Source organism: Sus scrofa, chromosome 3 (assembly GCF_054392235.1).
Source record: "Sus scrofa isolate SSC_HxYL_T2T_F1_AM1 chromosome 3, Sscrofa_HxYL_maternal_Yorkshire_Landrace_v2.0, whole genome shotgun sequence".
Taxonomy (NCBI): Eukaryota; Metazoa; Chordata; class Mammalia; order Artiodactyla; family Suidae; genus Sus; species Sus scrofa.
Window position 1 is genome coordinate 124963791 of NC_139385.1, and position 14217 is coordinate 124978007.

The following is a 14217-nucleotide window of genomic DNA, read 5'->3' on the forward strand; positions in this document are numbered from 1 at the left end:
ACGAATCCAACTAGGAACCCTGGGGTTGCGGGTTTGATCCCTGGCCTCTCTCAGTGGGTTAAGGATCCGGCGTTGCCGTGAGCTGTAGTATAGGTTGCAGGTGCGGCTAGGATCCCACGTTGCTTTGGCTGTGGTGTAGGCTGGCATCTACAGCTCCAATTCGACCCCTAGCCTGGGAACCTCCATACGCTGAGGGAGCAGCCCTAAAAAGACAAAAAAGTAAAATATAATAAAATATGGAGAGTCGGAGCTCTCTTGTGGTGCAGCAGGTTAAGGATCTGGTGTTGTCACTGCAGTGGCTTGGGTCACTGCTGTGGTGCGGGTTCGATCCTGGCCCAGGAACTTCCATATGCCGCAGGCACTGCCAATAAAATAAAACACAGGGATAAAACCAGAATTCCCTTTTTATGCCCTCTGCTGCCATATAATTTCCCTCCCAGAGGCAGATATTGCTAATTTGGTGTATATTACTTTCACATTTTTTTTTCCTTTAATGCATGTACATGCACATACTTGGGTATTATGTTTACTCATCTGACAATATAGCTTGGTATATTTCTATGTCTAAATGTATTTCATTCTTTTGTTATTGTTGTTAATGTTGAAATTTAACTGCCATCATCACTCTTTTATTAATAGAGACAGAGAAAAATCCTAAAGCATAAAATTTTAACAATCACTTGCCACTTACGTCACAGAGAACTATTCATGACAAATATCTATAACTAACTTCAAGGAAATAGTAGTCAAAGCTGAGAGTCATGATGAAATGGGATACAGATATTCCCTCGGTAGCTCAGTTGGTGAAGGAGATAAAGGCACAAGGAGATTAGCAAGGAGACTGTAGCAAAATCAAGCATGTGATGCTAAAAGCCGATGAAGGCAGCATCACTGTGAACGGAAAGGAAGGGACGGAAAAAGAGATTTTATAAAGGAGGATATGGAAAGAAAAGATTATAAAGGAAGCTTAGAGGCTATGAACATCTAGCTACTCTATATAAACAGTAAGACCTGGTTTGGGAAGAAAAATGACTTAAATTTTAAGTCATAGTAACTTTGAGGTGATGGAAGACACTCAGGTGGATATGTCCATTTAACAGATAGCTAGAAATGCAAAACTGAAGCTCTGAAGTGAGGTGTTGCTGAGAGAACAATGAGATATACACATTTTAGAAGACAGAAGAAAAGCAGAGACATATATGACAGTGCCTGCTCACCCACAGCCCCCTCTAAACAGAACTGCCCTATTTAGTCTCTGCAAAGAGGCAACCACAGACATCATGTCCCTAAGCCCCCAGGCAAAGCTGATTAGATTCAGACTGGGCACCAAACCATCAAAAGTCAATTCACAGAGAGGCCAACCAGTAACCTATGTCATCTACCTACCAGCGATAAGCTGCACCAGTCAGATTCTCTCTCTTAGGAACCCAAGCAAAGCATGGAGAGAAATACCAATGAGTGGAAGCCAAAAAGATGCAATGACGAAGAACCAGTGTGATAGTAAAGTGAAGTCTTTGTAAGTCAGAGTTATGGAGCAGCAAAAACCCAGAGTGAGCAAAGAAGCCAGCAAGAAGAGTGAAGAAGAATATTAAAAAGAGAAGCAGAAAGGCCAGGAGAGCACTGGAGTGTGGGGCCATGAGCAAAGTAGCTGCTTGGTTCCTAATGCCTCCCCAGCTGCAGTACTCAAAGCCTTCTCATCCTGAACCTGAGTGGGTCCCTTACTCACGATAACAGACACTTGGCTTTGTGATCTCCCCACATTCAGAGGGCAGGGAGACGATGTGTGACAGAAGGTAAACTTGAGAGGCAGTAGGAGAATCAGGAGAGACTGGTGCATGAGAGCAAAGATAGCAGAGTATTGAGGAGCAGATGATGGTCAAACGCGTCAACACTTGAGAATAGGAATGAAAAAGCCACCATGTTTCAAGATTTGCAGATTACTTGTGACTGACTTTGGAGAGAATAAAGTGATGAGAAGAAAAGTCAGATGACATATCATCATGTCATTCTACTTTTTAAGAACTGGCCACATGTTCCTTTTATACACTTTCAGATAAAATTCAAATTCCTAATGAATTCCTGGCTTTACTTAGTTCCAAATGAATGACTCAAAAGAGTTTCCCACTACTTCTCACCATGCAGTGAGATAAGCAACCCCCCAGTTCCCCGGAGCCTTGCTCATTTCACCTCCCTGGCCTCATTTATGTACCCTCCCATCTGAGTGGCTCCTTTCTGTCCATCTAATTCTTATCCACCCGCAAGGCCTAGTTCACATTCCACCTCCTAGTAAAGCCTTCATTGATAACTACAACTACCTGTAATTCCTGCCTCCAAACTTGCATTGCAACTTCTAGAGCAAAAATTAGCTATTCCAAACAATTTAGCATATTATAAAATAATTAAAGTAATGCTACAAGCCACATTAAAGATAATATTTACTATATATTGAACTGTCACCCAAAGGACTCTCATTCTATTTCATGTGCACACTGGCTCCTAACCACATCAGAATTTTCTCAGGGTCTCCTTTATCTATTCCACAGTGCTGTGGGCACTCAGGAGCAATGTGTTATAAAAAATTGAATGGAAGGTTAAAATATCTGGGTTCTAGTCCCTACCATGGACAAAAATTTCTTATTTGCAAATATGGGAGCTAGACTAAATGACCTACAAGGCTCCTCCCAACACCAAACTTAGTTTTCTAATGGCTGACTGATAAACATTCTGTATTTCATAAATACGATTAAAATCAAAGCAGATAAGAGATGTGTACTATACCACTGCTATATACATACATATATGTGTGGATATAGATCTATAAATATAGATATACAGATGGTCCTCAACTTTCCATGGTTCAACTTATTAATTTTTAACTTTAGGAAGATGCAAAAGCAACATGCATTCAGTAGAAACCGTACTTTGAATTCTGAATTTTCATTTTTTTCCCAGGTTAGCAATATGCGATATGATACTCTCCCATGATGCTAGGCAGCAGTGAGCAGCCACTCCCAGTCAGCCACACAATCACAGGGTAAACAACTAATATACTTTTGACCATTCCATTTTTCCCTTTTAATACAATATTCAGTAAATTACATGATATTCAACACTTTATCATAAAATAGGCCTTGTGTTAGAGGATTTTGCCCAATGTGTTCTGAGCATGTTTAAGGTAAGTTAGGCTAAACTACAAATTTTGGTAGATTAGGTGTATTAAATGCATTTTCTTTTTTTTTTTTTTTTTTTTTTTTGTCTTTTTTTTGCCATTTCATGGGCCACTTTCGTGGCATATGGAGGTTCCCAGGCTAGGGGTCTAATCGGAGCCATAGCCACCAGCCTACGCCATAGCCACCAGCCTACACCAGAGGCACAGCAACGCAGGATCCGAGCCGCGTCTGCGACCTACACCACAGCTCACGGCAACGCCGGATCGTTAACCCACTGAGCAAGGGCAGGGATCGAACCCGCAACCTCATGGTTCCTAGTCGGATTCGTTAACCACTGCGCCACGACGGGAACTCCTTAAATGCATTTTCGACTTACAATATTTTCAACTTAGGATGGGTTTATCAGAATGAAAGTCAAGTAAGATGCAAAGTATATACAGACATAACTACTGAACAAGTCATAATTTCTCTCACTTACATTTCCAATCTGATGACTAAAAACATCAATAAAATTAGTACCACTCTAATTCCTTCATCCTAAGAGTGCCATCAAGTATAGTAGTCACATGAGCTTGAAGAGAAATTAGCTATAAAATTACTGCAACCTAAACCTCTTCAGCATGGGCACATGCCCGCTCCTGCTCCCTCCCCTCAAATCAGCTGGTCACATTCCTCTGTCTTATCACACATCTTCTTGCACCACTATCATCATCAACATGAACACAAATCACTTGAGGGCAGTGTTAGACCCCAGAGCTTGTGTCTTACGAAGGCTTACAATATAGTTGAGGAGACAGAAACACAAAAATAGTTTAAAAGCAATATAAAGAAGAATATTCCAAAAGCCAGCAAAAATGCCTTCCCTCTGTTGCTATTCAATGTGACCATCTCCCAGCTGACAAGAATCAGATCTCTCTGTGTGATCTCAAAGCAAAAGATCTGAATAAACATCAAAATTAGGAAAAAGGTGAAATGAGAAGGGAATAATTGGTTGTAAGGTTAATACTAATCTACGTTCTAGTTAGAATTGAGAGAATTCAGAAAATATATTTGTTATATGACAACATGAAACTTTTCTAGGTGTGATTAGGCAACAGACCCCTGAAAATATACTATATGTAAAACAATATAAAAATACCATCTTTTACTTATATTGGGTTTATAGTTTTCAAACTTCTTTGAAATATATTCATACTTACTTGAGGTTAACAAGGCTAAAATTGTAATTCTCTTTTAGACAAAGAAACTAAAGCACAGGGAAGTATCCCTTGAAGGCCAAACAGCCCCACAAGAAGTAGAACTGGAACAGCGTAGTATCTTCCGAATCCTGGTAAGGCACTTTCTCTATTAAGTTATTATCCAAGTAGAAATACCATAATGACACCAAACTCAAAAATCATAGGTCAATATAGGACCCAGGCAAGGAGAATAATGGTATGAACCTGTCAGGGTGTTTAGCACTGGCCATTGAAGACACATACCCACAACAAGTTCTGCAAAAGTATGTACTCAATAGTGAAGAAGTCTAACTCATTGGGTTTACCAAGGTCTAAAAGACCATACAAAATCAACAAATTTCCATCCTTTTTTCATTTCATATTGACTAAACCTTCTTTCATTAACTAGTTTCAAGGTCACATCTACTTCAGGTACAGGTCCTTCTGCACATGGACCTCATTAACAGAGAAACCTGTCACTGGAAGTTGAGTAAGTTAACTCTGGGCTCCACAATAGTCTCCAGAGGGTTTGTGAGCTAATCATCTCCAGGGCTGACAGCCAGTAGCTGAGAAAACTGACCAGCAAGGTTCATGGAACCTCTGTGACTCCATCAGGTTCCAAGTCCCAGAAAGCAAAGTCCTGCCAACATCCTTGAGCCCAACCCTACACCATAATCTATTATTATTGATTGGTCCTATACTGTTTTAATTTGAAGGCAATAGTGATGTTCAGGTTGCTTATAGAAAGGGGAGAGTTAGCAAATTAGTTTTGGTGTTTATTCAAAATTCACAAATCTAGATTCCAGAATTTAACATTTAAATAGAAAATGTTTCTTTTACAAATTACTATACCTGCGGCAGCTTGCAGCTGGGAGGAAGAGCTCAGAGGTCTTAAAGCTGGAAGACAAAATAAAGTGCTTACAAAAAGCAGTACAATACCATGTCTATGCAAGACGCTTACATATCCAAAGCTAATCTTAAAAAGAAAGAACAAATACAACTTACAAAATCTGAGGGCCCATTTTGATGTACTGGGAAGACTTTTAAAAGTGTAAGTCAAGAGGGACGTCATTGTGAAATCTAAAAAGAGAAGAACAATAAATAAATAAGAGTAAAATACATTCTGGGTTATTTGAACAATCCGTAGTTTATTCTGTAGTCTATGATCGCTGATATCTCGTCCATGGCTACTACAAAATACTCTAAAACTCACTCTACTGCCAGCTACCTTTTCTCTAATATTAATACTATTATAGCTACACTGACATAGCTTTCATGGCATGCAAACCACTAATCTAAGCATCAACCCCTCTAATCCTCACAATGACCTGTGGAGTAGGCAAGGGTGATTCTCATACCCTTTGTAATAGATGAGAAAGAAACTGAGGCATTCAGGGATTGAGTGACAACTAAGACACAGAGCTGAGATCTAAAGCCAGGCAATCTGCTCCAGAGTTTATGCTCTTCTCTAGGGTCAAAGGGGAAGAGAAATTGCTGGACAGGTCCATGAAGCCACCAACATGAACTTCCTGATTCTGATGGTTGTACTGTGACTGTGTAGTATGCCTTGTGGAAAGTTTCTAGGGAACATTTGTAGGGAATACATACTAAGGTATTCAGGGGAGATATCACCTCATACTAGTCAGAATGGCCATCATTAATAAGTCCACAAATAACAAATGCTGGAGAGGGTGTGGAGAAAAGGGAACCCTCCTGCACTAGTGGTGGGAATGTAAGCTGGTACAACCACTATAGAGAACAGTATGGAAGTACCTTAGAAAACTATACATAGAACTACTACATGACCCAGCAATCCCACTCTTGGGCATATATCCGGACAAAATTTTCCTTAAAAAAGACGCATGCACCCACATGTTCACTGCAGCACTATTCACAATAGCCAAGACACAGAATCCATCCAAATGTCCACTGATAGATGACTGGATTAGGAAAATGTGGTATATATACATAGTGGAATACTACTCAGCGGTAAAAAAGAACAAAATAATCCCATTTGCAGCAACATGGATGGAATCAGAGACTCTCATACTGTGAAGTAAGTCAGAAAGAGAAAGAGAAAGACAAATACCATATGATATCACTTTTATCTGGAATCTAATATATGGCACAAATGAACCTTTCCACAGAAAAGAAAATAATGGACTTGGCGAACAGACTTGTGGTTGCCAAGGGGGAAGGGGAGGGAGTGAGAGGGATTGGGAGCTTGGGATTAATGGATGCAGACTATTGCCTTTGGAAGGGACTGGCTATGAGAACCTGCTGTGCAGCACTGGGAACTATATCTAGTCACTTATGATGGAACATGATAACATGAGAAAAAAGAATGTATACATGTATGTGTAACTGGGTCACCATGCTGTATAGTGGCAGGGGGGAAAGGTAAAAAAATAAAAAATAAAAATAAAATTGAGAAGTAGCATTAAAAAAATATTCAGGGGGAGTTCCCGTCGTGGCGCAGTGGTTAACGAATCCGACTAGGAACCACGAGGTTGCGGGTTCGATCCCTGCCCTTGCTCAGTGGGTTAACGATCCGGCGTTGCTGTGAGCTGTGGTGTAGGTTGCAGACGCGGCTCGGATCCCGCGTTGCTGTGGCTCTGGCGTAGGCCGGTGGCTACAGTTCCGATTCAACCCCTAGCCTGGGAACCTCCATATGCCGCGGGAGCGGCCCAAGAAATAGCAACAATAACAACAACAATAACAACAAAAAAGACAAAAGACAAAAAAAAAAAAAAATTCAGGGAAAGTGCAGTATCACGTCGTAACTGCTAAAAGAAAAAAAAAGTTCTATATGATGGAAGATAGTTTAAAAAAAATAATGTATATATATATGTACAACTGGGTCGTTCTGCTGTACAGAAATTGGCACAACACTGTAAATCAACTGTTCTTGAATTTAAAAAAAGAAAAAGAAAAAAGTTATATACTATGCTAGCTACTTTTTTTTTTAGGGCCACACCCACAGCATATTGAAGTTCCCAGAGCTAGGGGTCATATCAGAGCGGCAGCCGACTGTCTACAGCCTAGGACCTGAGCTGCATCTGTGACCTACGCCACAGCTTGCTGCAACACTGTATGAGGCCAGGGATCAAATCCATGGCCTCAAGGATAATAGCTGTGTTCTTTAACCCATTGAGCCACAAGGGGAACTCAACATACTTGCTACTTTTTTATAAACTCGATATTGTTTCAAAATAATAAAACTGTAAAATAAAAACCCTTACATATTAAAAATATTTAAAACATATTATACACCTCCCTAAACTCCCAAAATTGAGTTCATACAAATCAGTAAGAGAAAAATGGGCAAAGGATACGAGAAAACCGTTCACAGAAATGGAAATACAAATGGCTTTAGAGACATGAAAAGATGTCCAATCTCATTCATAAGAGACATACAAATTAAAAGCACACAGAGATATAATATTCGCCTCAAAGGTCCGATAGTCATTGTGTGGTAGAGTCTACACAAACAGGCACTCTCACATATTGCTGTTAGGGGTGCAACCTGAAGCACCTCCACTGCTGTATCCCTCTGGAGGGCAATTTGGCAACTGACTGTCAAAAAAACCACAACTGCATCTAACTTCTGATCAGCGATTCCACTTCCATGAATTTAATTTACACAGTTGGTCTGGGTAAACAAAAGGATACGTCAGAAGTAACAAGATGTTACTTTGAGATTAGGCTATAAAAGAGTGCAGCTTCCGTTGTGGTCTGTCTCTCAGATCACTCGGTCTGAGGGAAGCCAGAGGGCACATCAGGAACTGCCCCATGAAGAGGCTCACGAGGCAAGGAATTGACACCTCTTACCAACAGCCATGTGTGTGAGCTTGGCAGTGGATCCTCTAGCACAGACAAGCTTTCAGATGACTACAGCCCCGGCCAACATTCTGACGTCAACCTCATGAGAAACTCTAAGCCACAACAACCCAGCTAAGTAGCCCCAGATTCCTGACCCTCAGAAACTGTATGAGACAATAAATTTTTATTGTTTTAAGGTGCTACATTTTGGAGTAATTCATTACACAGCAATAACTAATATAAAAGCCTTGTTTAACCTCTCTTAGGTCTTCACAGACTAAAGAGAGATGCCCTGTGGTTTCCAAAAAGAAAAAAAAAACATCGCATTGGCCAAATATGTCCACTGGAAAAAGATGGAGAAGTCCAACCTCCAGGCTCATCAGATTAGAATATTCAAGGGACTCTAGCCAAGGAGTCACAAATTGGCCCATGAGATGGACACCACTTTTCCAGAAGCTACATTTGATGCCACTTGAGTCTGGAACATAAATCCCCATAAGTAAAGTTCACCTTGAAATGAAATTCATGAAAATAGTCAAGAAATCAGGGAAATGGCTAATCACTTGGGGAAAAATTAGATCCATACCTCACACTGTAAGTACAAATTACTGATGAATTAATCTAAATATATATTTTTTTTTAACTTACTACAAGAGGAGTTCCCGTCATGGCTCAGTGGTTAATGAACCCAACTATTATCCATGAGGACATGGGTTCGATCTCTGGCCTTCCTCAGTGGGTTAAGGATCCAGCATTGCCGTGAGCTGTGGTGTAGGTCACAGACATGACTCAGATCCTGTGTTGCTGTGGCTGTGGTGTAGGCTGGCAGCTGTAGCTCCAATTCAACCCCTCGCCTAGGAATCTCCATACGCCACAGGTGCGGCCCTAAAAAGACAAAATAAAGGGAAAAAAAAAGATCTGATTAAGTAAACATTTAAAGTATCTTCACAGGAGTTCCAGTCATGGCTCAACAATTTAAGAACCCGAATAGTATTCATGAGGATGTGGGTTTGATCCCTGGCCTCCCTTATTGGGTTAAGGATATGGCATTGCCATGATCTGTGGTGTAGGTTGCAGACGCAGCTCAGATCCCACGTTGCTGTGGCTGTGGCGTAGGCTGGCAGCTGCAACTCTGATTCGACCTCTAGTCTGGGAACCTCCATATACCACACGTGGGGACTTAAAAAGAAAATAAATAAATAAATAATAAATAAATAAAGTATCTTCACAGCAAAACATAATAAAATAAAGTTAAAAGGCAAACAACGGATTCAGAAAAAATACTTAACAACACGAAAAACGAAGGGTTAATACCATAATCCATAAAGATTTTATACAAATTACAGGAAAAAGAGGAACAATCTGTAATGGAATCTGTGGTTTTTCAGCCCCATTATCCATTTCACCCCATTACGTAGCTGCCACATGTGGTCTACACGGGATTGAATCTAGCTCAACTCTGGGGTTTAAATCAATCAGAATAATCTCATTCTCCTTGCTAAGATTATTGGTTCAGGAAACCAAGGCCTCAAATACTCATATATGGTATTGCCTTGCCCACTAGTATCAATTCAGGGATAGTCTAGTCAGTACGACATTCAAGTCTTCTGCCTGGAATTCTGAAACACAAATCTTCTCTCCTTCTGAAACTTGGCATGGCTACAAGTTGCAAACATGATAAAAACTAGTTTTAAGGCAAGAGCTGGTCTCAAAGGAGGACAGAGCTGAGAATTCAGAAAAAGAATCCAGAGCCCTGATTGAATCATATCTGAAACCCACTCTCCCATTATGCATTTCTGTTCCATAAGAAAATAAATCCCCTTTATTAAACCAATTTCAGTTGCAGTTTCTGTTATTTGCGACTGAAAGGCTCCTTCCTGAAACAGGACCAAAAGGAAAAATGAGCAAATGAGCAATTCACAGAAGAAATAAAAATGTCCAATAAACAAAAATTTAAATGTTCAACCTCACTAACAAAAGATTTTTAATTAAAATAAAGCATCAGGAGTTCCCGTCGTAGTGCAGTGGTTAACGAATCCGACTTGGAACCATGAGGTTGCGGGTTCGGTCCCTGCCCTTGCTCAGTGGGTTAATGATCCGACGTTGCCGTGAGCTGTGGTGTAGGTTGCAGACGCGGCTCGGATCCCGCGTTGCTGTAGCTCTGGCATAGGCTGGCAGCTACAGCTCCGATTCGACCCCTAGCCTGGGAAACTCCACATGCCATGGGAGCGGCCCAAGAAATGGCAAAAAGACAAAAAAATAAATAAATAAATAAATAAAGTATCATTTGGGGGTTATCAGATTGGCAAGAATTAAAAATTGGTTAATATATAATTCTAGCAAGAGTAGATCTATTTAGGCCCTTCCACATAGAGGTGTAATTGCTAAGGCCTTTTCAGAAGGCAATTTTTAGTTATCTCTCAGATTTTGATTTGTGAATTTATTTCTTTTTTTATGGCCACACCTACGGCACATGGAAGTTCCTGGGCCAGGGATTGAACCCGAGCCTCTGCAGCAACCCAAGCCACTGCAGTCAGATTCCTAACGTACTGTGCTACAGTGAGAACTCCTGAACTGTAATTTTTGAGCCTAGTAATTCTTCTTATTGGTCTTTAAGCAATAGAAACATTCAAGGTGTATATACAGCAATCATAGATCTCTAGCCAATACAAATATTAAGGATGTAAACACACATAGTAGAAAACAGCAAACATTCCATCCATGTTCAGTAATTTGTAAAGAAAATTGAAACGTAATGATACATGTATATACGGAATGGAAAGATGTCCACAACATATATTAAATGAAAAAGCAAGCTGCAGAACAATACATATAGTAAAACTCCATTTTATGACAGAAAGAGAGATGAAAATCCATGAAGCTGAGATAAAGAGGGGCTTTCACTTTATATTCTTTTGGGGGAGGGTCACACTCCTGGCACATGGAAGTTTCTGGGCCAGGGATTGAACCCATGCTTCAGCAGTGACCCAAGCAGCTGCAGTGACAACACTGGATCCTCAACCCACTGTGCCACAAGAGAACTCTAGTATTTTATATTCTTCTGTCTTCTTAAATTTTTTACAATGAACATTTTCTTTTTAATGTATGGTATAAATCTAGCTTTAGGAAAATTTGCATGTAATATCTTACAGGTAAAAGTATACAAATGCCTAAAAAATGTCCAGAAAAATACACAGCAAATGTTAATAGCAGTTAGCTCTGGGTGGTGGAGTTATTGGTGTATTTATTTTCTTTAGATTTATCTGAAGTTTTTGAAAAAAATTAAATAGAATATATATTCCCTCAATAATTAATAAAAAGTAGAGCGAGGTTTCAAAAGAAAGAACTAAGCAAAATAGCCTGCGGGAGAGTTGACTTAGTTACTGCCATTTGCTTTAAGCTTTAGGAAATATATTTTGACTCAAGTATTTGGAGAGCATGCCAGGCTTGAGTAGGTTGTGAAACTATGGAAAGATCCATGAGGTAAACAAGTAATGAAAGCAAGATGGACTGGCTCTAACAGCTCATTAAGACACAATCTACCATGTCCTTAAGAGCACACACACTAAAGGCAGACCATCTAATCCAAATCCTGGCTCTACCCTAGTTGTTATGACCTTAAACAAGTAACTCAACTTGCAAAAAGGATTCTTGATGACCTCCAAAGGCCATTTTCTTTCTCGGTTTTAAGAGTAAAATGTAGATAATTCATCGGTAAGATACACCTATAAACTGTAGATAATTAAAGTGCCTACAACTCATAGGGTTGTCATGAAGAATAACTAAATCAATAAATACATAAAGCACTCGGTACAGTGCCTGATGCACAGTACGGGTTATACACGCGTTTGCTATTAACATTAGTGGGCGATGGTATAAACACACTGAGTTCCTCTTTCTGTAAACCACAGTGAGAAGGAGCTGTTTCTGCCCTTGATGGAGCTTAGGCTCTTGTTGAGAATACAGGGAACCAAAATTCAAGAGCCAAAAGAGTGATCTAAATCAGGCGCTGGCAAACTACAACCCCAGGGCCTCTAGCTAATAACCGTTTCTACAATTTTAAAGAGTTGGCGAGCAAAACAAATGAAAGAATATATGACAGAGATGGATGTGGATTGTAAAGCCTAAACTATTTACTCTCTGGCCCTTTACAGAAAAAAGTTTGCCACTGCTGATCTAAACAATAAATGCTACACTAAATTAGAGGCCGCAAGAGCATTATGAGGGAGGAGGCAGCTTTGAACTGTAAAAGCCTTATGAGTTGGAGGGCTTTGGGAGGTCATCAAGAATTCCTTTTACTAATTAAGAGATCACTGGTCATCCAGTTTCTGCTTAACATGATCACAGTGATGGAGGACTCACTATATGACTTGAGCTTTAAACAGAAACCTTTTCTTCTTTCTTTCCATACTCCTCATTTCAGTCTCAACTTCCTTGCCATTTCCCCCGGCCTCTTCTCTGCCTCTTGAACAGTCAATCTGGTGAGCGGTGAGACTCAAATTTATGTCTCATTCTTGGCTTTGCCAGCTACCAGAAAGTTGACATAATCTCTGAGCCCCTAAACTCCACTTACAAAATGCAAACTACAATTTTGGGATATGAAGATTCAATGAGATGGCAGCGAAAGGGCCTACGAGGTCCCCTTTTTTGGAATCAATCGCCGGATTCCAGGACTCCAGACTATTTTTCCAGCACAAAAACAGCAATCATGCACTGCAGAGTTCTTGACTAGAAGTTAGTAAATGTAGGCTCTAGTCCTATTTCTACCAACTGTAGCCACTCTGATTCATGGGCTTCACCGATAGAGTGAAGGGGATAAATGACTAGATGATCTTCAGGTCCCTTCTGGATGAGAAAATAATCTTGAGCACTGGATCTCAGAGCAGGGCACGGCAATGTCTCAGCTCCTCCCAACTTGAGTCCCCAAAAGCCATGAGACAGAGTCCCACTCCCAGCAGCATAAAAGAGGTATCCTCTGGCTCCAGCCGAATCTCTGTAGTCGACCTGACTACAGGCAAAGCGCATGAAACAACAGTGGAACACGGGCCAGCGTTTTAAACTAACACGCACACAAATCAACAGTTTGTTAACTTGTGATGACAAATTAAACGAGCCAGGGGACACCGCTGCTCAGAGCTACGACAACGCGAAGCCAAATTACTGACGAAACTGCACCGGTACGGGAGACTCCACTGAGACGCTTCCTTCCGTCCCCTCGAACTCCACTCCCCCATGGAGGAGGCGGCCGCGGGCCCTGGGGTAGAAGGTGGGAAAGGAAGCGCGGACGGAGCCGGGGGGCAAGGCCAGGCGGAGAGCCGAGCGCACGCTCCTTCTCACCTTAGTTCGCGTCGCTCAGGCACCTGCTTCGGGAAAGCTTCGGACTCAAGTGACAGGACCCGTCGGGGACCAAAAGACAGGTCCTGCCTAGGAAGGACCCCTCACCCGGCCCGCTGGCTCCGCGAGCCACGCCGGCCTCCCGGGCTGCCCTCCGGCTGCCTGACTGAAAAAAATGTAACTCTGCCCCCTCCTCCCAGGGTCTTCTTCCTTCCGGCGGAGAAAGTGTCCTTTTCGTCCCGTTAGCCGGAAGCCAAGGGCAAGGTTAAGGGGCCAGCGGCAATTCGTCACCGGGGTTTCAGTCAGGCAGTACGTCGGACGCCTGGCCAGGGGCAGCCGGCGGGAAGAAAAGTCCTCTGGCTGCCACCAGCTCCAGCAACTTTCCAGTTTCGTCCTCTCCTGCTCAAGATGGTCGCCTCCCGGGCAATAGGCAGCCTCCGTCGCTTCACTGCCTCCCAGACGCTCCGCTGCCCAGGTGAGGCCTGCTTGAGGGCAACCTACGGTCCTGGCCAGAGACCTGGACTTTATCGCCGCAGCGCTGCCTGCATCTCCTGGCTCAGGAAGCCAGCGTTGGATGAGGGAGAGGGTTGCTGCTGTGGGACCCAGTGTCTTGTTGTTTACTGGCGCAGGGACTGATATTTTCTCTCAAGTCCTGCGGCGATTTCAGACTCCGT

The 14217-nt window shown here is 41.7% G+C and overlaps 2 protein-coding genes across 8 annotated transcripts in view; one reads left to right on the forward strand and one right to left on the reverse strand.

The window, feature by feature from the left end:
• Positions 1–14217, reverse strand: part of HADHB (hydroxyacyl-CoA dehydrogenase trifunctional multienzyme complex subunit beta) — a 602797-nt gene that overhangs the window by 26590 nt on the left and 561990 nt on the right. The window contains exons 1-3 of one of the 4 annotated variants that reach the window (XM_085015832.1): positions 13547–13597; positions 5393–5467; positions 5240–5284 (exon numbers count right to left, since the gene is read on the reverse strand). Coding sequence is in view for 2 of the 4 variants with exons in the window: in NM_001348972.1 (NP_001335901.1) it covers positions 5240–5284; positions 5393–5459 (112 nt within the window). In the remaining 2 variants the exon portion in view is untranslated. Of the gene's footprint in view, positions 1–3533; positions 4110–5239; positions 5285–5392; positions 7053–13546; positions 13676–14217 lie in introns of those variants that run through there. The other 3 variants (NM_001348972.1, XM_085015831.1, XM_085015833.1) reach the window with 3 other exon arrangements.
• Positions 13897–14217, forward strand: part of HADHA (hydroxyacyl-CoA dehydrogenase trifunctional multienzyme complex subunit alpha) — a 44269-nt gene continuing 43948 nt past the window's right edge. For 3 of the 4 annotated variants that reach the window (XR_014839517.1, XR_014839516.1, XR_014839518.1), the window contains exon 1: positions 13929–14018. Coding sequence is in view for 1 of the 4 variants with exons in the window: in NM_213962.2 (NP_999127.1) it covers positions 13952–14018 (67 nt within the window). In the remaining 3 variants the exon portion in view is untranslated. 4 annotated transcript variants of the gene reach the window in all.